The sequence below is a fragment of the Typopeltis vanoorti genome, chromosome 25, assembly GCF_054136105.1.
Source record: "Typopeltis vanoorti isolate ZY-2024b chromosome 25, IOZ_Tvanoo_1.0, whole genome shotgun sequence".
In the NCBI taxonomy this organism is placed as follows: domain Eukaryota; kingdom Metazoa; phylum Arthropoda; class Arachnida; order Uropygi; family Thelyphonidae; genus Typopeltis; species Typopeltis vanoorti.
Genome location: NC_143573.1, coordinates 58866828 through 58890968, shown reverse-complemented (window position 1 = coordinate 58890968; position 24141 = coordinate 58866828). Strand labels below are relative to the sequence as shown.

Genomic DNA, 24141 nt, shown 5'->3' with positions numbered 1-24141 from the left:
CTCCCAAATTTATTTAAATTAAATGTAAAAAAATAAAAAATACTGCCAAATATTTGGGAGACTGTCATCTTTTGCTAAATGACAAAAAAAAAACGAAAAAAAAACAGCAGCCTTTTGTTGTACCTAAAAAGCAAAATAAAATGTGGCCAAATCTTGCCTTGATTTTTTTTTTTCTTATTCAGTTATGCTTTGTTTGCATTTATCATTAACCTAGAAAATTGCTGTAGGCAAAATATGGGACTAAATCAGTGGCTCTAACAGGCATTTAAGCACCCATGGCCTTCCAAGTATCTTTGGATTTCCTAACTCGTAATAAGAGGATACTGCTGTTACCCCTATGCCTCTAAGCATTCTTGTCTGTAAATTGCATGTGTGTTCTACTGGCCCATTTGTCTCTTTTGAGGGATGAAAAACCAGAGTTCCTGGGAGAAAAAATCCAGGAACTCTGAATCCTCCATATGATATACATTGAAATAAGGTACTTATTTTATAAGGTACTCACCTTTCGTTGAAAGAGACCAGATAAAGGTTCCTCACATCACTGATGGGAATCGAACCCAGGTCTTTCCAACCAAAGGGCTTCGGATATACTAACCGAGCTACAGAGGCTCTTGTTGTGTTATGATAATGCATTAAAATTGTTTTTATTAATTTATAACCAATACCTAAGTTTAAATATGTGCTCAAAGTCTGTGAGCACTAAACAGTCACAGGTCATTCTATCTCGTTACCTTATTTTATCTTATGTTTTATAAGCCTCTTCTTTCTTAATCTATAGCATATGATACATTCTGGTTTCATAATTCAATATCACATCCACAAAAGACTGAAGCTGAAACTTTCACACCAGGGCACTGCTACGAAGGGGGTGCTGCCATCGGGGCATGGGTTCATAAGTTCATTTTTAAGAAATTTTAAGAAACAAAATTTTTATCATAAAAACAAAAAATTCTTAGAATGATCAATATTAAAATAAGGCCAGATATACACCGAATAAAAATTGTATATTGCCGCCTCTTTGATCAGCCGGCTGTTTACAATTTTGCAGCGAGAGCAGGCTAAATGATTGCCTGCAGAATGTTGTGTCTACTGAAGTCTATCTAAAGTGAAACGGTGAACAGTTTTTATGTGCAGAAACGAATTTTCGTACGAAACATTTGTTGCTAGTTAACCAGTCATATGGTACGCATCTCAGTAGGTTACTGACAGTAGCGCAGTGCAGGCTATTATTTCGTATCTGTGTCATGTTGTGTAATAATTTCTTGTGGCTATAAAATAGAAATGGAATCAAAAATTTAAAAAAAGTTATCCGGTGCACAAAATCGTTATGCTGCGAAAGAAGCAGATATTAAGAAACAAACGGCTCTTAATAAATTTGTTAAAATATTCTGATGCAGATTGTAACCAACTCGATACATCAGAAATCAGAGTTGAAGAACTGTGTACATCATCCAGTTTGCACGAAAGTACTATTGCAACTATTGAACAAGATATAGTTCACCCACCGTTTGTAGGTCTCTGCTTCGCGTCTTTCCAAGAATAGTCGATTTATGCTGAAGGAGAGAAAGAAATCAAGGACGTCTGAATTGGTCACCAACACGCGCGAAATCACGTGCTTTATTTATAGGTAAAATTTTCCAACTGTTATACAAGCAACATAGTTAACTACAATAATCATAAAAGAGAAGTTAATTTTCCAATCGGTGATAATAAACAACTCATACCACAATACGGACTAATTACTCTATTATCGGAATGGATTCTCCTTTTTCTAACATGCGCAGAAGTATCGAAGGATCTCTAATCGGTGGGTGAACTATAACAAGATGCATGATTTAAGTGAAAAACGGTTAGGAGAAGATTTAGTTGTAGTTGACCATGAAACTAACACTATGTTAGTCTCTGTAAATTTAGAAGATCCAGATGAATGGGGAAATATTGATGAAAAATTCAGAGTTGTTTTAATTGAAATAGGGCCTGTTCCAAATAAAAATGTAATATATCCCAGATATACATATGGTCGTAAATTTGGCGACACATATTATAATAGAAAATGGGGAGCTTGTGCCAAGAACATTGCTCATTCTTTCCAAAACTTTAAATTCTGTTTTTTTGCTTTGGTTGCAAACTTTTTGCACCTACTGAATGAAGTAGTTTTGTAGAAGGTTATAACGATTGGAGAAATGCAAGTACAACTTTGCATAGACATGAGACTAGTTTAACTCGCATGAAAATTTTCTTAAAATGGAAGGAACTTGATGAAAATTTAAAAAACAAAACTACTATTGATTGCTAGAACTCAAAACATGTATGAAATGGAAAGGAAACATTGGAAGAGTGTTTTAGAATGCTCAATTGAAATTATAAAATTCCTTGGTAGGCCAAAATTTAGCTTTTTGCGGATCATCTGATAAATTATAAAAGGAAGAATAACACTAATTTTTTAAAATTAGTCGAACTGTTTGCAAAGTTGTTATATTCAGGCAATAACAATCAAGGAAAAGAAGGAGTAGCCATAGTATTCAACACAAAATACGAGGCTAATCTTCTTGAATGGCAGTCAGTCTCAAGTAGAGTAATGTGGGCAAATATGAGAATGGGGAACTGGACAATGAGACTTATTTGTGCCTATGGTCCCACAGAAGGTTCTACTAAGGTAGAAGTGGAGGAATTTTTTGAGGCTTTAGAAAAAGTAACTGACACAATGAAAAAGGAAAAGTTGGTCCTTGTTGGGGATCTAAATAGTAGAGTAGGAAATTATTGTGAGACATACAAAAATATTTTGGGAAAATTTGGAGAAAAGAGCAAAGCTAATAATAATGGCAAATATCTGTTGGATTTCTGCTCAGGACATGGACTGGTTATTACTAACACCATGTTCCAACATAAAAATGTGCACAAATTCACATGGAGAGAAGAGGCTAGGAATAAGAAAAGTCTCATTGACTATGTTATTGTTGATAGTGATGTTTTCTACCTGGTGCAGGACACCAGAGTGTACAGAGGATTTGAAATTGGAAGTGATCACTATTTAGTCTTGAGCAGGATAAAATTGAATTTCATATTGAAAAGAATAACATGTAAGAAAGTTTTAAAGCGAATAAAAGTTGAGCAGCTCTCAGATGTAAACTGTAGACTAAAATACAGAAATATTATTGAAAAGAAAATGAAAGAGTTTGAGAACAGGAATCAAACCTTGGAGATTCAGTGGCATGTGGTGAGGTTGTGTGCAAAGATAAAAAAATCAGAACTCCCTGGTGGACACAGGAAGTTAAAGAGGCATTGAAGGAAAAGAAGAAAGCATATCAAAAGTTCCTGTCAAATAAGTCAGCTTTTACTCTTACAGAATACAGAGACAAATGTAAGAAAGCTAAACAGTGTGTAAAACTAGCTAAACAAAAGTCATGGGAGGACTTTGGCAAGAATATAGAAAATAAATATCAAGAAGGTGGCAAAATATTCTGGAGGTTGTTGAAGAAGCTTAGGAATGGAGGAAAGAGTGCTGTAAAAGGGATTAGAGATGATAAAGGTGAAATGAAAACAGGAGAAAAAGATATCCTTGAAGTATGGAGTAATTACTTTGAAAAACTGCTAAATGAAACAAGCAGTGATGACAGCACAGTGATAAAAAAACACTGACCAGGCATGCAGTCAGGAATACATATCCATACTTGAAGTAGAAAAAGCCATCAAAGGCTTGAAATGTGGAAAGGCAGCAGGAGTTGATGATATTCGACCAGAAATGCTGAAGTATGGTGGTATAAGAGTCTTACAGTGGCTGCACTGCATAGTTCAGAAAGCCTGGACAGAGGGACGAATTCCCGATGATTGGAGTAGAGCTCTCATAGTACCCATATATAAAAAGGGAAATAAAACAATGTGAGAATAACAGAGGTATTTCCCTACTGAGAGTTCCTGGCAAGATCTATGCAAGTATACTTGAGAAACGGTTGAGAAGAATTGTGGAAGAAAAGCTGGATTCAGGCCAAATAGAGGCTGTCAGGATCAGATCTTCACTTTACGACAAATAGTCGAGAAAGCATGGGAATATAACAAAGATCTGTATTTAAGTTTTGTCGATTTGGAAAAGGCATATGACAAGGTGCCAAGAGAGAAGCTATTCAATACGCTGCAGTTATATGGTGTCAATGGGGCATTATATCAAGCAATACTTAGTCTTTATTTGAGTTGTAAGTCAGCAGTTAGAATTGAAGGAAGTACAGGAAGATGGTTTAATGTTAAATCTGGTGTGAGACAAGGATGTACATTATCCCCTCTGTTATTCATTATCTATATGGATTACATTATGAAGGAATGTGGTATTAAACCTGATATCAAAATTGGAGATGTTAATGTCAGCTCTTTGCTTTATGCAGATGATGTTATACTTCTAAATAAATCCGCTACAAGTCTGCAAGATTCTCTGACTAAATTGAATAGCTGTTGTAATAGATATGGTATGAAGGTCTGTAATAAAAAGACAAAGACAATGAAAATAGGCAGAATCATTGAAAATGTCAACTGTGTTGTGAATGGAGAACCTGTGGAACAAGTAAAACATTTCAGCTACTTAGGCACAATTTTTACTGAAGATGGTAAACTAAATATAGAAATAGACAACAGAATCAGCAAAGCTGGTATTGTGGGAAGTCAATTGAATAAATTCATATGGAATAAGAATTAGTCGGAACACTAAATTAGCTGTATACAAGACTGTGTTCAAACCAATTTTAACTTATGGATCTGAGAGCTGGGTCAGAAGTAAAACACTTGACCAAAGACTAGAGACCGCAGATATGAGAGTCCTGAGAAAGATTATAGGCGTGAACAGATGGCATCAATGGCAATATCATATTAAAAATGAGGATATTAGGAAAGAACTTGACATTGTCAGCATCCAGGAATGCGTTAGCAGAGCTAATCTCAGATGGTATGGTCACTTAAATAGAATGGGAGAGGAAAGATTAGCAAAACAAGTGTTCTCTGCCAGGTTGGCAGGAAAACGACCCAGAGGAAGACCAAGATATAGGTGGATTGATACGGTACAAAGTGCCTTAGACGATAGAAATATAAGATCTGATAATGTTGGAGTCTTGACAAGTAACAGACTGATTTGGAGGAAAATTGTAGATAGGAAGTTAGTGATGATGTAATTTTTTCATGTAGTACTGTCATATCCTGTACACCCCTTGAGGGTACATGGCAGGAATTTGATGATGATGATGATGATGATGTTTGCGAAGTTTGATCCCGGTATGGAAAATCATGTTGAAAAGGCCCTACAACGAAACTATTTGAGTAAAGACAGTCAAAACGCAATATTGGAAACTTTAAGTAATGCAATCAGGCATACAATTTTATTATCGATTCAAAAATCTAAATATTATTCCATAATTTTAGACTGCACACCTGATGCAAGTAAACCAGAACAAATGAGCATTATTATTCGCTTTGTTTCCTGTGACAAAGGAATTGTCAAGATCAAGGTAAACTTTTTACGTCTTGCAAATATATCAGATTCCACAGGAGGTGGTTTATGTGCAACAATAATGGAACAACTGGAAAAATGGAACATACCCATTGAAGAATTTGCCCCATTGTCAAGGGTATGACAATGGGGCAAATATGAAAGGGGAAAAACATGGACTCCAAAATTTGTTTTTGAACAAAAATCCTCGAGCTTTTTACGTGCCATGTGCTGCTCATACTCTAAATTTAATCATTAACGATGCAGCCAAAGTGAATGCAGATACAATTAGTTTCTTTGCAATTATTCAAGAAATATACAATTTCTTTTCATTCTCTTACAAATTTTGGGCAATCCTTTTAAAGGTCGTAAAAAAATTTAACATCGAAAGAGCCATCAGAAACGCGATGGGAAAGTAAAATTAATGCAATCCGCTCTCTAGGATATCAGTTAGGAGAAATTTAAGGTACACTTTTTGAAATTTTAAATAATGAAAATTTTAATAAAGAAACTCAGCATGAAGCACAAACATTATGTGCTAAAATAAAGGACTACAAATTTATTTGCTCTTTTATTACTTGGCATGATTTACTTAACAGAATAAACCCTGTGAGTAAAATGCTTCAAGACAAAAATTCTTGCTTTAGAATCTATCAAAAACTTAAAAATATTCTTACAAGAGTATCGATCAGAAACAAATTTTAAAGAAGTTCTTTTAAAAACGGCAAAAGAACTGAGTGAAGAGATGGATGGAGAACAAGAATTTAAAACTGGTACAGAAGTTCGACAACAAAAGAAGACATGACAATTTGACTACAAGCATCATGATGAATCGCCAGAAGATAAATTTATAGTGAATGTGTTTTATACACTTATGGACATTGCAATGTGTTCGTTAATAGAACGTTTTGAACAACTAAAAACATATTATGATAATTTCAATTTCTTGTATAGATTACTACAAATTAATAATGAAGATTTATGAAAAAATTATGATGATTTAGAGATTCTCTTGAAGGACGGTGACAATAAAGGCATAAATGCAATAAAACTATATGACGAGTTATGTGCTTTCTGGGATATTTTTCGGAAGGATAATTTAAATATTCAAAAGCCCTTTCGATATTCTTAATTTTATTGTGTCCAATAATTTATCTTTCCCTAACTTTTCAATTGCTTTAAGAATACTGTTACCTTACCTGTTAGTGTAGCGAGCGGTGAACATTCCTTTTCCAAGTTGAAATTGATTAAAACCTACTTGAGAACAAGTATGTCACAAAAAAGGCTTGTTAGTTTGGCGTTAATAGCTATTGAAAATGATATATGTGCGGAATTAGACGTTAAGACCATTATTTCTAATTTTGTGAATATGAAATCAAAAACCCTAAAATTGTAATAAAAAAAATTTCAAGTATATTTATGTAATTTAATTTATTTTCTGTTTTTCTGTAAAGATGTTATTTTTTGAATACTTATATTAAATGTTCTAATTATTTCTGATCTTATTTTCTCATCTATCTTGAATATTTCTTTTATTTTCCTAAAAGATAGTTCCACTTATAAAAATTTTTTACAAGTTACTAAGAATTTAGTAACTTGTAAAATGCAAGAATTTTTTAAACTTTAGTTCAAATAAATTTTAACTTTAATAAGAATTCATTTTAATTTTGTTAGCGATTCGGGTTGGTGAAAAGGCTATAATCCCTGTATCGTTATATTCAATGATTAAAGTGAAGTAGCTTTATCAAAATTTGCTTTAACTTTTGAGAATTTTTTGAATATTCGGGTTTTTAACGATTATCCTGCCTAGTCAACACCGCCGGTTCGTTACATTTAGCGAACCAACGTGTGGCTGTTCTGTCAAAATGTATTTAAGAAATTTCAAATAATTTAAATTTTTATTATCGTAAAAGAACAGCACACGTCCGGATCGTTACAGGGGTGCTTAGATAGAAATTGCATGCAGGCAGCAAAGACCCTAGTGCCGGTTCTGTTTCACATAATTATAAGTTAATAACAAACTGTCCATAGTCCGTTTGTTGATGTTTCTTGTCGTTATCTGAATTCAGCTTATGTCACAAATATTCAACTGATGGCCATGTTATAAAAGTGACTGAGAGATACAGAAATTGGAAATATATAGGACTACCTGTAAAATTTCAATTCTTTTGAATTCAGAAAAATAAAATTGATTGTGCCATTTTAGCAAATTATCATCATCAATTTCCTGATATGTACTCTCAAGCGGTGTTCAGGTTATTATTACAGCACTGTATGATTAAGTTTACATTATTATTAATCGCCTATCAGCAGTTTTCCTCCAAATCAGTCTATTACTTATGAGCACTCTAATATTATCGTATATAACATTTCATGCTTCTAAGGCACTTCTGACTGAATCAGTCCAACTGGATCTTGGTCTTCCTCTGGGTCTTCATGTTGGAGGCTTAATGGATTTTTTACAACACTCAAAAAGAATTAAAATAGAATTTAATACTTCCTATATTTCGTCCTAGTCACTAGGACATCTACGGGGAAGAGTATTGTTTGTTATCTGTGTATATGTTACATTAATTGTTTTTGTAATCCCCGTAGATGTCCTAGTGACTAGGACGAAATATAGGAAGTATTATATTCTATTTTAATTCTTTTTGAGTGTTGTAAAAAAATCCATTAAGCCTCCAACATGATGTCCTCACAGCACTTAAGCCTCTACACACGTATTCCTCTGGGTCTCTTTCTTGCCATCTTGGTATAACATCTGTTTTTTTAACCTTTCCTCATCCATTCTATTTAAGTGGCCATACCACCTTAGATTAGCTCTGCTGGCACATTCTTGAATGCTAATGATGTCAAGTTCCTTTCTAATATCTTCATTTTTAATATGATTCTGCCATTAATGCCATTGGTTTACCAGAACCCTCATATCAGTGGTCTCTCTAGTCTCAGATCTGTAACTTTAAAATTGGTTTGAAGACTCTTGTTTGGTGTATTGGCTAATTTCTCTTTTATTCCATATAAATTTATTTAGCTAGCTACCCACCATATCAGCTTTGCTTATTCTGTTGTCAATTTCCAGATTTAACTTGAAATCTTCACCCTAAAAACTGTGCCTAAATAGCTGAAATATTTTACTTTTCTAGACTCTGCATTTATTATTATTATTATTATTATTATTCAGGCCTCCAAGGAGTCAAAAGACTCATCGAGGGAGGTCCTTTCTAAGACATAAAGTCTGTCAAGACTCATCGAGGGGAGGTCCCCCCCTGAGAAACACAAAGTTTATCATACCACTCCTTAAACCCACTGACCGTTCTCGCTCCCACCACTCCATCAGGCAATGCATTCCACGGCTCAACCACCCTCCACACAAAGAAACCACTCCTTACCCTCTTGCTCACAGTTTCCTTTCGTAACTTCCAGGGATGGCCTCTTGTCATCACTCCTTCCCGCTGATCAACCAAGCGAAAGAACTCCCCAGTGTCAACCCTGTAACCACTTCTCAACAGTTTAAAAGTCTCAATCATATCACCTCTCCTTCTTCTATCCACCAAACTCTGCAGTCCACATTCTCTCAGCCGATCCTCATAACTATCCTTGTACAGTCCTGAAACCATCTTTGTCATCCGTCTTTGTATCCTTTCCACAGTTAATTTATCCCCTTCAAATCCTGGGGACCAAATCTGAGAACAATAGTCCAAGTGTGGTCTGATCAGAGACTTATACAACGGAATGATAACCCTCTTATCTCTTCAGGTCAGTGTCCTTCTCATAATAGCAGCAATCCTCTGTGTTACCTTCACCACCTTTGCAATATGTCCCCTAAACTTCAGGTTTCTATCAATCATCAACCCCAGATCTCTTGTCTCCCCTACTTCCTCCAGTATAACTCCTCCCATAGAGTATGCAGCATCCCATCGATGTTTCCCAAACCTCAAGACCTTACATTTTGCTGCATTAAACTGACACCCCCATTCATTTGCCCATCTATCTAGCTTATTTAAATCCTCTTGCAGGGCTACCACATCTGCACTATTACTAATAATCCTTCCAAGCTTCGCATCATCTGCAAACAACTGAATATCCCCCTGCAATCCACTGGCTATGTCATTGATATAAAGGTTAAACAATATAGGTCCTAGTACTGAGCCCTGTGGGACCCCACTTGTAACCCTCTGCCTCCTGGAAACTGCTCCACCATACACAACTCTCTGATACCTATCAGACAGCCAATCCTGAATCCAGTTGACCAATCTGACATCCAGACCCATGAGCTGCAACTTAAATATCAGCTTATCATGTGGCACCCTGTCAAATGCCTTCGCCAAGTCTAAGAAAATTGCAGTATATGCCTTTCCCTCATCTAATGCTCTTGTAACTTTATTATAAAAGGCTAGCATATTGCTAAAACAAGAGCGTCCTTTCACAAATCCATGTTGATTCTCACAGATAACATTACCCTCATCTGCCCAATGCTGTACACGGTCCCTCACTACTTTCTCCAAGATCTTAACAACTACTGATGACACACAGACTGGCCTATAATTAGACACTTCCAGTCTGTTACCACCCTTATGCAATGGCACTATCTTACCTTCCTTCCATTCCCTGGGCACCTTTGCCAAAGCCAGACTTTCATTGAAAAGCCACGTTAAAGGTACTGTCAATTCCCTAGCACATTCTCTCAAAACTCGTGGCGAAATACCATCCAGTCCCACAGCTTTACTGACATCCAGAGTACTCAGTATCTGAAACACACTCTCCTCCTGTACCTCCAGACCTCGTACCAGTCCTATCCCTCTAGCATTAAAACTGACTCCTCTAGGATGAAATACTCCAATAAAGTGTTCATTAAACAATTCCACTATGTCCTCTGCATCAGTCACTCTATTCCCATTTTTATCCCACAATATCATTCTTCCACAGTCATTTCTCCTCCTACTGGCCACATAGCTAAAAAATTCCCTAGGAATTTCTTTGGATCTTAGGGCCAATCTCCTCTCATATTCCAGTTTCGCTTTCCTTACCACACGAGTCACTCTTCTGGCCTGTGTCTTATATTCCTCATGCATCTCTTCACCTGTCTCCTTATATCTCTTCCATAGCCTCTTTTTCGCATGCAATTCCTGTTTAATATTGTAATTCTTTTTAGAATGTAGAATTTAATTAGAATAATTTTTAGAATGTAGAATTTAAATTTCTATGCTCATTTAAAATTTCTATGCTCCTGCCTATTTTCACAGTTTTGGTCTTTTTATTGCTGATTTTCATGCCAAATTTGTTACAGCTGTCATTCAATTTAGTTAGAGAATCCTGGAGACTTGAACTAAATGTTATTAGGAAAACATCATCTGCATAAAGTAAAGAGCTAAGTTTGACATCTCTAATTCTAATATCAGGTCTAATGCAACTTTCTTTCATAATGTGATCCATATAGATAATGAATAAGAGTGGAGATAATGTGCATCAAACCATCTTCCTGTATTTCCTTCAATTCTAACTACTGACAGACAACTTAAATCTGGACTGTGTATTGCTCTGTATAATGTTTCATTCACTCCACATAATTGTAGTGTTTTGAAAAGTTTTTCTCTGAGCACCTTGTCATATGGATTTTTTTTTTCTTTCCAGATCTACAAAACTTAAGTACAGCTCCTTGTCATATTCCCATGATTTGTTAACGCTTTGTCTTAAAGTGAAAATCTGGTCTTGACAACCTCTTTTCAAGTATGCTTGCATAAATCTTACCTGGAACACTTAGTAGAGAAATTCCTCTGTAATTATCACAAATTGCCCACAAATGCATATGATAGTTAGTACATTATTTTGTGCTAAAATAATATGCTTGAGAAAGTGCTAGTTATCTCTGATTAAAATCAGTTTGAATATAGTTCCCTTTTACATTCTACATTCATTTTTACCATTTTTTTTATCTTAACATTACTTTGTTATGTGTGCCCTGTGCTTTTTTATTGTTCATGACAAAAGTTGATTTTCCTTATAATTCACTGCCTTCATACTTTCTTTCTCTTTGTCCCCTACCATCACATCTTCTGGCGTTATCACCAGCTACAAATCTTTGGCTTCCTCCCTATATTATATGCTTCCTTAGCCATATTGTGAATTCTTTCTTCACAGATGATGCCCATAAATAACGTGCAAAATAATCTGACCTTGTTATTTATTCTGAAGTTTTAGAAATGACTAAACAGTAATTTAAAACTAGCAGTATAAAGTGTTAATGATGTTATCATTAACACTTTACATCTAAATTATCCCATATTAAGATAGACAATATCACTTTCATTGTATATACGATTATAATTGTATATAATAGTGTATATATATATACTATTTGATCAGTCAGAAAAGCTCAAGGTTCATGTCATCAGTTTATATAGAAATCACACTGGTAATCATCTAATCATGTCAGGTTTAAAGTATAAATGATTAATTAAATAATAAGAGTAAATGATTGAATAATGAATGAAAATATTCTGGAATTTTAAAGTTTTAGCAGTTTTAAAAATGAAAGAAAGCTTCATTTATATATATCAGTGGTTCCTACTGGCATTATCTCTTTGGGATAATTCCACTTTTTTTTTCCTCAAGTGATGCCAGATGATTTCTGCTCACATTTTATAATTATATATAAAATAGAATATAACTAGGATAAAACTGACTTAAATTTTGGTTTTCATATTCTTACCTCATAACAGTTATAAATGGTTTTCTGTAAACTAGGAGAATAATAATACTAACAATTTAATTCTTTTCATCAAATTTTTTCCTGAAACTACAGTTGACTTTCATTATGGCAAAAACCATTTTAATAAACTTGCTCAATATAATTACTTTACTTACTTACTTGCACATAAGGCTGAGATCCGTTTCTTCCAGGTCCTGAGCCACCAGTTTGGCTTCTCTCTAGCTCTTCCAGCCAACCATTCTTATTTCCTTTTCTGTCATTCTCTGCCAAGTTTAAGCCTTTTCCATTTTCCTTCTAGGATCCATGTGAAAACCCACTCTAGGAATCTCTCTGCTGTCCATTTTCAGTATTGGTCCAATCCATTTGTATCTGCATTTTTTTATGTCATTGATGATGTTTTTTTTTTCACAGTCAGCTTATATAAGTTATTGTTTGCTATACAAGGGGCCAAAATATTTTAAATATTTTATGCAGCCATTTTGTTTGAAAACTATTTAATTTAGCTTCCTTTTTGGTCAGGGATATGGATCATTGTTTATTTTGGTTTTATTGTGGTATTTTGAAGATTTTCATAATATTTTTTAATTTTCTGAAAGCAGTATTAGCTTTTATCAGTCTTTGCATTATATTCCTGTCAGTTCCACTTTCAGTACCTACATTTTCTCCCAAGTACGTAAAGTTTCTTAACTTCTTCTACAGCATGCTGATTGATTTTGATCTCTTTTGTAGCACATTTCCTATTAGTTTAAGCACTTTTGTCTTAGTCATATTTATTTTAAGCCAACCATTTCAGCTGTTCTATACAAGTCTTCCAGTTTTGTTTGTATAGATCATATTTTGATATCAAAACTCTGTCATCAGCATAATCGAGATCTTCTAACTGTGACATAGGATTCCATTTAATTCTTCTTCTGTGCAATAACACAACTTTTACTTCCCTTATATGTTTCTTTGATTACTCTCACATATTTGTCAGGAATGCCATAACTTTTGATGGATTAATGTTTCTCTGTTAATACTGTGAAATGCTTTAGCAAAATCTATAAAATTTAGGTATAATGGGCTTATAAATTCTATGCTTTGTTCAGTGGTGTTCCATAAGGTAAAAATGTGAGCACAGTATTCCCACCTGTTATAAAACCAACTTGTTCATGCCTCAATATCTTCTCTACTTCATTTTTTTATCTTATTTATCAATATTTTAAAAACAGAAAAAAACTTCAGGTTCTGACAGTAGGATAATCCCCTCCAATTTCTCTAGCAAGAATTGAAGGGGAAAATGAGCCTACTGTCAGAACATCTAGTGAGATCTCCTTTCTTAGGGATTATAATTATCATTGCTTCTTTCACTGTTTAGGTATATTTTCAGTCTCTAGCACATTGTTAAAGATCAGTTACAGTTTATCAACAGCAATTGCTTTAGTTAAATATTTCTGTTGCTATATTATTATTGCCTGAAGTCTTTCCACTTCTCATTTTCTCTATTATACTATTATATTATATTATTTGCATAAATAATATTTGCATATTATTTATGCAAACCATCCACTATAACAAACTATTCTTGTTATCTATACATGTTGGCTATAGCGAAGATCAATTGTGTTTACAAAGTTTGCAGAAAGCATAATAAAAACATGCTGCTTTTAAAAAATATGAATGGAATTTGTAACTAGAATAATCTAATGAAATAGAAAGTTATATTTTTTCTTTAAAGGAATGCCAATAATACAATTTTTCAACTTTTAACAATTAGACATGTTCTGTGCACAAAATGCATGTCCTGTTCTGGCACTGGTAAGTGATAGCACTGATTTTTTTTTTTCTTTTTTTTTCCCCAGTTATATACAGAAACAAAGCTAATTTTTCACTTTTATGATGGTGACTGGAAAGGATTGGGGACCTCAGATACGTATACTGTTACACTAAGAATTAATTTGATTCATGATACATTTATGACTCATGAATCAAAATCCCTCATTTTATAATGTTGATAATATCAAGAGTTGTTGCATCAAGCAGATGTTTTCCTCTAAAAATGAAAAATACAAAAGTGATTACTGAATCTTCAGTTCTCATTGAAGTTTGATCTCTTTATGTAACAGTACACATATCTGAGTTTGCCAATCCTTTCCGGTCACCATCATAAAAGTGAAAAATTAGCTTTGTTTCTGTATATAACTAAAAAAAAAAAAATTCAATAGAAATGGCAATGACAACTTGATTCAAAAAACTATATAAACAAAACTCAGTGTTATGTAGACCTGGATTCAAGCTACCATGTTTATTTGTAAATGTGTGCTTACCTATTTTCAAGTAATTAATATTATAATTATTAATGTTAACTAATTACCTCATCTAATTTTTATGGGTTGTTACAGATGTTTTTATTGTAGTACCATGCATTTATAATAATGGGTTATCTATTCTTTCCTTTTTCTTTAGGATCAAAGGCTACTAGAATTAGGCATTGACAATTTCTCTCCAAAATCAAAAACAAATGATTCAGATTATGCTACTGTGATACCAAAGTCATTATTTTCTAGTAGTTCCCACTTGATAGTAGATGGTAAAGATGCTTTATCGCTACGGATACGACCTCCAACACAGCTTATGACTGAGCCAGGAGGAAGTGGTGGCAACAGTGGTGGAGATGAATCTCCACAACAACTGGTTGGTGGTTTTCCCACATTAATGGCTACCCAGTGGCGTCATGAAGCTGAAGTATTAATTGATAGCTGTTGTAATTATTCAGCACAGGTAAAATAACACATTCTTCAGTCATGTATTAGTTCTTTGTTTCTTTACCAAAGATAGATAACACAGTATTAAGTATGTTTTAGGAATCAACTTCTCTATCTTGATTTCATTTTTTGTAAAGTTTATCTTTATATAAAATGTTTGATTTATAAAGATCTTAAATGGATTTACTCTTCTGTGATTAGCCATTTATAAGTCCTACACCTAAGTGGTACACCTTTCCAATTTCTTCTTTTTAAATATACTTGTACTCTGTTTGATTGTATATACATAAAGGATTAGTGCAAGAATATATCTGAAAGCTTATTATTCTATTTGCAAATTAACACTTGTTTGCATTCTGCAAGTAAGTCATGTACAAGTATAATTCAAATTCATGCACAATATTTTAATGACTACAGTATTTTCTTTTTATGTTCATTATATCTTTTTTTTTTTTAGATGCCTTTCACAATAGTAGTCTATGTACTACTATTTTAGTACATAGACTACTAAGTAGCTAGTAATGTTCTATATCTATTTCCTTATTTGTTCATCTCATATTTAGAATAGTTCATCTGAAGAAAGAAATGTTTGACCACAGTAAGAAATTTGAACATTTAATCAACTAAAACTAGTTAATAACATATTTTATGTAAAACATCAGTGTTAAAAAAAAAAAAAAAAAAAAAAAAAAAAAGTAGAGAAAAGTAGGAGATATAATGCAGTTATTTATCAATTTATATTGATAAATAACTGCATGCTTCATAATGTATCTTTTAAATCAAGTGTATGCTAAGATAAAACTACAACCTATTAAGAACTATGAGGTTTTATGTTGTAGCCTTGATATTCAAATCTCTTTCTAGGCTGAACAACCAGTTTGACTGATTAAGATAGGTAATAATACAAGCATCATCATCAGTGGCTGTTAACAGGCACTTAAGCACCCACGGCCTTCCAAGTATGCTTGGATTTTCTAACCGTAATACAAGGATAAGGCAGTTACCCCTATGCCGCTCTGGCCAGTTTGTCTGTTTTCAGGGACGAAAAACCAGTTTCCAGGAGAAAAAAAAACCCTCCACCCCCATATGAGATTGGCTAACTCTCCTTTTGTCGAAAGAGACCAGATAAAGTTCCTTATGTCGCTGACGGGAATTGAACCCAAGTCTTTTCGACCAAAGGGGTTCATATTATTATTATTATTATATGACACCTCCAGGAAGTCCAAAGACTCATCAAGGTAGGGCACCTACTCTACACCTCTGTCTCCACCAGCTACTACGAACCCCAACTATCATCATCTACAATGCCATCTACCGCCTACCACTAATATTTTCACAGACAATCGCAAACATCCATGCCCATGGCAGGATTTCAACCAGCAGCCTTTTGGGTGGAAAGTGGATATGCTAACCACTCGGCCAGCCAGGCCGGCTGCCTGATTGGCTGAGTGGTACTGACTACAGAGGCTCCAGTAATACTAGAATGGGACCTGATAGTACCCAAGAAAACAAGCTTGTCTTCATGAGAGTAATAATTGGCAGCAGTACTTAAGGATCAAGGCTAGATACCTTGAGACTTCCACATGGCCTTTTGGGGAATGTGGAGAACTGACCAGGGCTTCTGACCTGATGTCCAATCTTCACCTTCTTGTAGCACACCTTGTTGGGCATCTACCTGGATACTGAACAAACAAATGAGGATGGGCTGGCAACTTTGGATTTAGCCAACCAGATTATATTCTTATTGGTTTCAACCATAATTCAAAATGACGGAATTTCATGCTGACTGAGATGTCGCCCAGTCAAGGGCGACGTCCCAACAAGGTCCCTGTAGTTTTTGTCAAGGAACAAAGGTGAACAGCAAAAAGTCAGCTACTGCAACAAACCCCAACTTAACATAAGAACATCAATGGGAAAGAAATGGAACTAGCAGAATTATTGGATAAGTACTAGATCGACATAAGAGATGTTACCAAAACAAATAAGACAAAAACAGGTGATCTAGGCAACAAATACGAGATGTTATATTCAGGAAATAACAATCAGGGATAAGAAGTAGCTATAATATTAAACACTAAATATGAGGATAATCATATTGAATGGCAGACAAGACAAGTAGAATGATGTGGGCTAATATCAGAACGGGGAAACTGAACAGTGAGACTTATTTGTGCTTATGATCCCACAGAAGGTTCTATTTTTTGAGGCATTAGAGAAGGAAGCTGACATAACTAAAAAGGAAAAGTTTGTCCTGGTTAGAAATCTAAATACCAGAGTAGAAAATGATTGTCAGACATACAGGAATATTTTGGGAAGATTATATGGGAAGATAAATATGAGGATAATCATATTGAATGGCAGACAAGACAAGTAGAATGATGTGGGCTAATATCAGAACGGGGAAACTGAACAGTGAGACTTATTTGTGCTTATGATCCCACAGAAGGTTCTATTTTTTGAGGCATTAGAGAAGGAAGCTGACATAACTAAAAAGGAAAAGTTTGTCCTGGTTAGAAATCTAAATACCAGAGTAGAAAATGATTGTCAGACATACAGGAATATTTTGGGAAGATTTGGAGAAAAGAGCAAAGCTAATAATATTGGCAAATACCTGTTGGATTTCTGCTTAGGACGTGGACTATTTATTACTAACACCATGTTCCAACATAAAAACGTGGACAAATTCACACGGAGAGAAGAAGCAAGGAATAAGAAAAGTTTCATTGATATATTGTTGACAGTGATGTTTTCCCACTTGTTCAGGACACAAGAGTATACAGAGGGTTTGAAATAAGAAGTGAACACCATTTAGTGTTAAGCAGGATAAAATTTAACTTCATATTGAAAAGAAGGGTGTGTAAGAAAGTTTTGAAATGAATCAAAGTTTGAACAGCTATCAGATGTGAACTGTAAACTCAAATATTATTCAAGAAAAACTGAAAGAGTTTGAAAACAAGAACCAAACCTTGGAGATTTTCAGTGGCAATTCCTAAATAAAACTTTGGGATTCAGCTAGAGAGGCATGTGGTGAGGTAATCTGCAAGGATAGAAAAATCAGAACTCCATGGTAGACCTTGGAGTCACCTTGTGTTTTTAGGGAATACAGAGAAAAATGTATGAAAGCAAAGCATTGTGTAAAATTAGCTAAACGAGTAGTAGAAGACTTTCATAAGAACATTGAAAATAAATATCAGGAAGGTGGTAAGATATTCTGGAGGCTATTGAAAAAGCTCAGAAATGGAGGAAAGAGTGCTGTAAAAGAAATTGGAGATAATCAAGGGGACATGAAAACTGAGAATAAAGATATTCTTGATGTATGGAGTAATTACTTTGAAAGATTGCTAAATGAAACAAGCAGTGACAACATGGTGGTAGAAAACATTCAACAGGAATGCCATCTGGAATATATCCCTACTTGAAGTAGAAAATGCTATCAAAAACTTGGAATGTGGAAAGGCAGCTGGAGTAGATGATATTTGACCAGAAATGCTAAAATATGTAGGTATAAAAGTTTGAACACTGTATACAAGATAGTGTTCAAACCAATTTTAACTTATGGATCTGAGAGCTGGGTTAGAAATAAAACTCACAAGATCAAAGACTGGAGACCATGGATATGATAGTCCTGAGAAAGATTAGGGGACTGAACAGATGGCATCAATGGCAGTATCATATTAGATGGAAAGATGGAAGTTGACTAGCTAGCTAAACAAGTGCTCATTGTCAGGATGGCAGGAAAAAGATCCAGAGGAAGACCAAGATATAGGTGGATTGATTTAGTAAAAAGTGCCTTAGAAGACAGAAATATAAGATCTGATTATATTGGAATGATTACAGATAACAGGCTAATCTCTAGGAAGATTATTGATAGGAAGTTAGTAATGATGTATCTTTTCATGTAGTAGTATCATAAGATCCTGTACACTCCCTAAGGATATATGTCAAGAATTTGATGTTGATGACAATGATAATTAGCAGATTTCATTGACAAGTTTAAAGATGGAAGTTGACTAGAACCTTCCAAGAATCCTGAGATAACATATTTGGAATCCCCTTTCACATATGGAATAAAAAGTTCCATGTATTTTACTTTAATCTGGTGAATGTGAGAGAAATAATCTCCTCTCTTTTTTCCCACTTTAAAATTGTAGCATTTATGGACTTTGTTTAATAGTTAAGATTTCTTGTTGGATAAGTACTTGAAACAAACAGATATTGCAATCTCTGATACTACTTACATCAAATGTAAGTAGCATCCTGAGAAGATAAACAATAATAAATTCACAATGAACAGAAGTAGATAAATAGTCAATAGTTTCATGTTGGATGATTGAAATTTTACATTTAAACTAAAATAATAATAATAATTATTATTATTACATAACACCTCCAGGGAGTCCAAAGACTCATCGAAGGAGGGCACCTACTCTACAACTCTGTCTCCACCACGCACAATTACTTTCATCATCTACACGAATGCCATCTACCACCGACCACCACTAATATTTTCACAGACAATCGCAAACATCCATACCCACAGCAGAATTCGAATCCGCAGTCTTTTAGCTGGAGAGCAGATATGCTAACCACTTGGCCAACCAGGCCGGCTGGTTACAATAAAACACCATCATCATCATCGTCATAAATTTCTTGAGTACCTTCAAGGGACGTTTAGACAAGAGAACACTTATGTTAGAATTATAACTGCATAATTTTTTTTTTTTTCCAATTAATCAAGGACATCTTGGTAGGAATTCAAAATTAAAGCAAAAATATATATATTTGAATCTACTTCTAATATATTTACAACACTTTATACTAGAATTTTAGATTTTTAAAAATTTAAAATCTAAGCATACAGAACTAAATATTTTATTTTATTTTTCTAAAATGTCATATTTTATATATCATATTTTATATTTCTAAAATGTGAATCTGAGTTATTCTGAAATGCTTTGTGCTTGATTGCTAGAAATTTATGACCGCATAAAATTATTTTTTTTTCACTGAAATGCAATGTAGAGATCTTAGAAAGCATATTATAATAGTGAATATTTCTGGTTGGGCAGTACTACAGTACTCTTAAGGATCTATTGGAGTGGCTATTATGTTATTGTAGCAGGCAGCTTACTGATCATGTACATTTTCACACCATGGCTGTTATTTACTTTGAAGTTACCATGCTAGCAGAAAATATAGGAAAATGTTTTTTTTTTAATAGTTCTTTTTTTCGGATGCAAATAAAGAAATTTCATATGTACACATGAAATTTCTTTATTTGCTTTCTATATATCAAGAACTGGATGAGTTACTCATTTGAAGCATTGTTCTGTTATCCATATCGAAATTATGCATCTGAAATACTTTATTTTCATCAAGAAAAGAATTAGTCTATGGGATTGTCAAACAACAATTTAGAATTTTTTTTACCTTAACTTATCAAACACAAAATGAGTTGTCAGTAACCAGTAACACAACTTTCCTAACAGTTAAACTTCTAAAGAAATACTTCTCTTATTCACTGTCTCTTGAACTATTGCTTCAGAAATCCATGTCAACTCATGACAGCTGTCCATCCTTAAATCTCTGTCTAGTTGGGAAGCCGACTTGTTCGCACTAGCTGTGCCAATCCCTCTCCTCAGGCTGACTAATGCAGGTTGGATGTTCATCGCTTGTGTCCCTTCCTGACTTGGAGCTGACCCACTACCTTTGAATGAGACCAACAAACTTGCCTTCACTTGAAGAGCCCTGTACACCCTAGATGGGATTTGAACGTAGGTCTTTCCAATTAAAAGGCATTGTCAATACTGACAGATACAGAGCCAATTATATAAAATTTATGTATACAAACTTAATAATGAAGAATTCTGATTGTGGGCTATGTACATTATTCTAAATATAGAATATTTAGAATAATATACATAGCCCACAATCCTGAAACTGAAATGTGTAACTAATTCAGCAGAGCATCCAAGTTTATTGATGAGTATTGTAATACAAAAAAGTACTCTGTTCTCTGAAGAACATGTCGACTGGAAATGGGAAGAATTTGATAGTTATAGATTAGGAAGAATGTTCTTTTTTTTATTATTCAGGCCTCCATGGAGTCAAAAGACTCATCGTGGGAGGTCCTTCCTAAGAACATAAAGTCTGTCAAGACTCATCAAGGGGAGGTCCCTCCTAAGAAACACAGTCTATCATACCACTCCTTAAACTCATTGACCGTTCTCGCTCTCACCACTCCATCAGGCAATGCATTCCACGGTTCAATTTACTACACTTAAATGGCAAGTTTTATCATTTATTGCTTGTTATATTTAACTTTGTACTAGCAGAAAATTTTATACTGATATGATTTCAGTAACAATGTGCTATCATATTGCCTTGTGCTATTTTACTAACTTTGTAATTAAAGCAGATTTGTTGACTTCAAAGTTTTAAAGTCTGCCTGCTTGCATATTTCAGTATTTAGGTTCAACACTTGTAAAAGAACTAAAAGGGATGGAATCAACAAGAAAATCAATCCAAAAGTTAAAGGCTTCCACAAGAGAGATAGGAAAAATTCCTAATGTGATCCTTTCAATATCTTATACAGGTGTCAAGTTTATTGATGCACAAACTCGGGTAAATAACTTTAGTTTAGATTTCCTAGAGTAGTGGATGTTGTGAAGATTTTGTTATATTCATAAGTTGTGCTTTCCATTTTAACTTATTTTAATTTATTCAGAAGTATTTTCTTGCAATATTGTTTATATTCTTCAGATCCAGATCATTGAAGAAGGATTGTGATCTATCCATGTTTTAGTTCATTTAATATGCATAGTGCAAATGAAAGTTTTTGAAATCAGTTAAGAATTTGAAAACATTGAAAATTCAGAAATTATAGTCTTCTGTGAAATTTTACGATATTTAAAGTTTCATTAAAAAATAAAATACTGTCATAAAATGGTGCATTTTGTAGTCACATTTTGTATGGTAGCACCATTCATTATCACAACCATTGTGCAGTAGACAGTTTTGTTTTGTCCAATTTTTCAATCAAAACTATCATACTGAAACACAAAATGAATTAATTTAATAAATTGTAAGATCCTAAATATCGAATTTCTTGTAGTAAGAATATCATTCGTCAGTCAGTTTTGAGCCCAAGACCAAAAATCACTGCAGTGTGCATGTGTATATGTATGTATGTATATCATCATCAAATTCCTGACATGTATCCTCAAGGGGTGTACAGGATATGATAGTAATACATGAAAAATTTACATCATTACTAACTTCCTATCTATAATTTTCCTCCAAATCAGTCTGTTACTTGTCAAGACTCCAACATTATCAGATCTTATATTTCTATCGTCTAAGGCACTTTGTACTGTATCAATCCACCTATAACTTGGTCTTCCTCTGGGTCGTTTTCCTACCAACCTGGCAGAGAACTCTTGTTTTGATAATCTTTCCTTCCCCATTCTGGTTAAGTGACCATACCACCTGAGATTAGCTCTGCTAATGCATTCCTGGATGCTGACAATGTCAAGTTCTTTCCTAATATCTTCGCTTTTAATATGATATTGCCATTGATGCCATCTGTTCACGCCTCTAATCTTTCTCAGGACTCTCATATCTGCAGTCTCTAGTCTTTGGTCAAGTGTTTTACTTCTGACCCAGCTCTCAGATCCATAAGTTAAAACTGGTTTGAACACTGCCTTGTATACAGCTAATTTAGTGTTCCGACTAATTTCTCTCCTCTTCTTCTATAATTTATTCAATTATGGATAAATTATGAATTTATTCAGTTGACTTCCTACCATACCAGCTTTGTTGATTCTGTTGTCTATTTCCATATTTAATTTACCATCTTCAGTAAAAATCATGCCTAAGTAGCTGAAATGTTTTGCTTGTTCCACAGGTTCCCCGTTCACAACACAGTTGTCATTTTCTACAATTCTACCTATTTTCATTGTCTTTGTCTTTTTAATGCTGACCTTCATACCATATCTATTACAATAGTTATTCAATTTAGTCAGGGAATCTTGCAAACTTGTAGCGGATTTATTTAGAAGTATAACATCAACTGCATAAAGAAAAGAGCTGACATTAACATCTCCAATTATGAGATCATGTTTAATATCACTTTCCTTCATAATGTGATCCATATAGATAATGAATAACAGAGGGGATAATGTACATCATTGTCTCACACCAGATTTAACATTAAACCATCGTCCTGTACTTCCTTCAATTCTAACTGCTGACCTACAACTCAAATAAAGACTAAGTATTGCTTGTGTTAAAAAGTTGTTTCTTATTACTATATCTATGTTCTATATTTATTTATCTCTTCATACTTAATTTTAATCTTAATTTTATATCTAGGATTGTTTCCTCTTCGGATACTGGCGAATTTATATTTTTGCTGCGCCAGCTAGTATCCTATAGTAGAAAAGATCCTTACTCAGGGAGACAATACTAGATTCTTAACTTTCTTACCCAATATCTTACTTAACTGCCCTATAGATCTAGATTATTGCAGTCGTGACCTAAATCTATATTTATATTCACTCACTAAATCCTTCCCGCCAAAATCAGGTTCTATTTTTATAAGTGGTAATTTGCAATCGTAATCAGGCATGACTCAGGTTCAGTAAAATATGACATGTTTATTGAAATATCTAAAACACAATACAAAATTCATACACTTAATTATGTTCAATACTAAATAAACTCGAACTAAGAGATTAACGCATTCAAACTAATTAAAACTTATAAGGCATGCTAAACACTATAATTACGCATTGGGATACAAATCAAATGATAATAAGTTAAGCTAAATTCCTTCTAGCAGTATTACTCGTAAGAACAAACTATCAACCATTCTAATGTTACTGGGACTCTAAATTCTACCTTTCATATCACATGAAGTTAATTCTATCACATACAAGTTACAAAATCCTCTCCTAAACAATTCTTTTTACTCACAAACGAGGTTAACTTTCTAAATAGTGACTGTCCACAGACTTCCTTATTATAAAGTTCTTAATTTCATAATTGTAAACAATCTTGTTTCTTCTAATGAACATTCACACAAAATTAGAACAATAGCACCTTACCGACCTTTTTTCTCCTCGTCGTTCTGCACCACGTGTTTGTCTGGATATTTCTCATCTATTTTGGCTGTCTATATGCCAATATAGGGGTTATGCTATCTTCATTCTTTCTGCGGT

At 34.0% G+C, this 24141-nt stretch overlaps 1 protein-coding gene across 1 annotated transcript in view; it reads left to right on the top strand.

Annotated features, from left to right (window-relative positions):
* Positions 1-24141, top strand: part of LOC150092771 (uncharacterized) — a 427707-nt gene that overhangs the window by 384146 nt on the left and 19420 nt on the right. Inside the window, exons 18-19 of the mRNA XM_090414274.1 lie at positions 14622-14936; positions 21386-21544. Coding sequence (XP_090270400.1) covers positions 14622-14936; positions 21386-21544 — 474 coding nt within the window. The remainder of the gene's footprint in view (positions 1-14621; positions 14937-21385; positions 21545-24141) is intronic.